The sequence below is a fragment of the Bison bison genome, unplaced genomic scaffold (assembly GCF_000754665.1).
Source record: "Bison bison bison isolate TAMUID 2011002044 unplaced genomic scaffold, Bison_UMD1.0 scf7180017847068, whole genome shotgun sequence".
In the NCBI taxonomy this organism is placed as follows: domain Eukaryota; kingdom Metazoa; phylum Chordata; class Mammalia; order Artiodactyla; family Bovidae; genus Bison; species Bison bison.
In genome coordinates this window covers 19779-22171 of record NW_011477641.1, presented here as the reverse complement: position 1 = coordinate 22171, position 2393 = coordinate 19779, and the positions used below count along the sequence as shown (strand labels likewise).

Here is a 2393-nt window from a genome sequence, read left to right as displayed (position 1 = left end):
AGGACACCACTGTGTCTGGGGACCCGAGTCCTGCAGCACGGTCGGGAGCGGCTGTGCCCAGATTCCGGCCTGCACCCTTGGCTCCAGCCACCACCCCTGTTTGTCAAGGGGTTTTTGTCTTTCGAGCCGCCGAGGAGGGAGTCTTTTGTCTGCAGTGTCACAGAAGTGCCATAAAGAGGGGCCCAGAGTGGGAGCGGAGGGCTGTAACAGGTCAGGGAGGCACTTGAGGGAGCCTTCTAGGGCGATGGAGATGTTCTAAAATTTGGTCTGGGTACAGGCTACAGAGATGTGTGTGTGTGTGAAGCCCTCGAGCCCCACGTGTGAGGTCTGTGCATGTGACCGTACACAGGAGACCTCGGTGGGAAGCAGCCACCTGCTCTGACTGCACCTGTGGATCTCCAGCTCCTGCCCTCAGGCGGCCCTGCGGGGCCCACTGGCTGACGGGGAGACGGCACCGCCCTCCCCCGCTGTCAGGGTGGGGGGGCTGACGATTTGCATGTCGTGGCGGGGTCCAGCGGCCTCCCTTGCGTGGAGGTCCCGAAGCACCTGGAGCGCCGCCCGCAGAACAGCGGACTCCTGCCTGCCTCCCTGCCTCTGGCCATGGCCTGCCCGCCTCTGGCCCTCTTTCTGCTCGGGGCCCTCCTGGCAGGTGAGCCCTCCCAAGGCCTGGCTCACCTGGGGGTGTGTAAGACAGCACGGGGCTCTAGAAGTAAATCGCGGGGAAGTAAATCGTAGTGGGCAGGGGGGATGGTTTCCGAAGGGGCCCTGAGGGGGACAGGAGACCTGGCCTCAGTCTCCCCACTGGTGAGTGACCAGATAGCCAGGGTACCTTTGGACTCTGACTCTGGGGGGCTCTCAGAGACTGGTCTCCTACTCAGTTTTTCAGAGGGGAAGCTGGTGTGGCCTTGTCACTGCCCTGCAGGGCCTCAGGGACAAGCTATCCCTGAGGAGGTCTCCAGCAGTCAGTGGCCGGAGGCTGAGCCGATGGATATAGTAACAGCCCAGGCGGCCTCTTGGGGGTGGTCAGCCTGTAGCCAGGTTTTGGATGAGCCGAAGTGACCTAAGTGTTGGGGGTCTGCAGGGCAAGGGATGAGGGTGGGCAGCAGGAGGACCCAGAGCCCACCAGCCCACCCTCTGAATTTTGGACCCTTAGCTGCATGTGGCTCCTTGGGAAGACGGGGCTTAAGGGTCGCCCGCTCAGTGGCCCACACAGTGCTGATTCCACAGCACTGGCTGTGAGCTTTTGGGAGCAGATTCTCCCGGGGAGTCTGACCCAGGCTTTGTGGGGCAGGGGCTGGAGGGAAGGAGGACCAGGCCAGACCTGAGTGTGTGTCTCTCAGCCTCCCAGCCAGCCCTGACCAAGCCAGAAGCACTGCTGGTCTTCCCAGGACAAGTGGCCCAACTGTCCTGCACGATCAGCCCCCATTACGCCATCGTCGGGGACCTCGGCGTGTCCTGGTATCAGCAGCGAGCAGGCAGCGCCCCCCGCCTGCTCCTCTACTACCGCTCAGAGGAGCACCAACACCGGGCCCCCGGCATTCCGGACCGCTTCTCCGCAGCTGCGGATGCAGCCCACAACACCTGCATCCTGACCATCAGCCCCGTGCAGCCCGAAGATGACGCCGATTATTACTGCTTTGTGGGTGACTTATTCTAGGGGTGTGGGATGAGTGTCTTCCGTCTGCCTGCCACTTCTACTCCTGACCTTGGGACCCTCTCTCTGAGCCTCCGTTTTCCTCCTCTGTGAAATGGGTTAATAACACTCACCATGTCAACAATAACTGCTCTGAGGGTCATGAGATCCCTGTGGCTCGGGGTGTGGGGGTAGGGATGGTCCTGGGGATTACTGCAGAAGAGGAAGCACCTGAGACCCTTGGCGTGGGGCCCAGCCTCCCCACCAGCCCCTAGGGGCCCAGACTGGTGGCTCTTGCCTTCCTGTGACGGGAGGAGCTGGAGTGAGAGAAAAAGGAACCAGCCTTTGCTGGTCCCGGCTCTGCATGGCTGGTTGGGTTCCAACACTCAACGAGGGGACTGGACCGGGTCTTCGGGAGCCCCTGCCTACTCCTGGGTGGGGCAAGGGGGCAGGTGTGAGTGTGTGTGTGGGGTGCAGACACTCAGAGGCACCTGAAGGCAGGTGGGCAGAGGGCAGGGGAGGCATGGGCAGCAGCCCTCCTGGGGTAGAGAGGCAGTCTTGCCACCAGAAGCAGAACTTAGCCCTGGGAGGAGGGTGGGGGGGTTGAAGAACACAGCTCTCTTCTCTCCCGGTTCCTCTAAGAGGCGCCACATGAACAGGGGGACTACCCATCAGATGCATGAGAGGGTCCCGCCCAGGCGCCAAGCCATCTCCTGGGCTCTCATCGGTCTTTGAGGGGACGAGATGGGCAGGCGGGTCC

General features: G+C 62.3%; 1 protein-coding gene across 1 annotated transcript; it reads left to right on the top strand.

The window, feature by feature from the left end:
* Positions 1-430: 430 nt before the first annotated feature.
* On the top strand, positions 431-1776 carry VPREB3 (pre-B lymphocyte 3). Its single transcript, XM_010841643.1, has 2 exons — positions 431-649; positions 1341-1776. Exons 1-2 carry the CDS (start codon positions 601-603, stop codon positions 1655-1657), a joined length of 366 nt encoding a protein of 121 aa, XP_010839945.1. The 5' UTR covers positions 431-600; the 3' UTR covers positions 1658-1776.
* The last annotated feature ends 617 nt before the right edge of the window (positions 1777-2393 follow it).

Excerpts from the sequence above, each read along its gene's own strand:
- VPREB3 (XM_010841643.1), top strand. The coding sequence starts at position 601 with ATGGCCTGCCCGCCTCTGGCCCTCTTTCTGCTCGGGGCCCTCCTGGCA. Across the intron at positions 650-1,340 it reads GCTCGGGGCCCTCCTGGCAG|CCTCCCAGCCAGCCCTGACC; the intron begins GTGAGCCCTCCC and ends TGTGTCTCTCAG.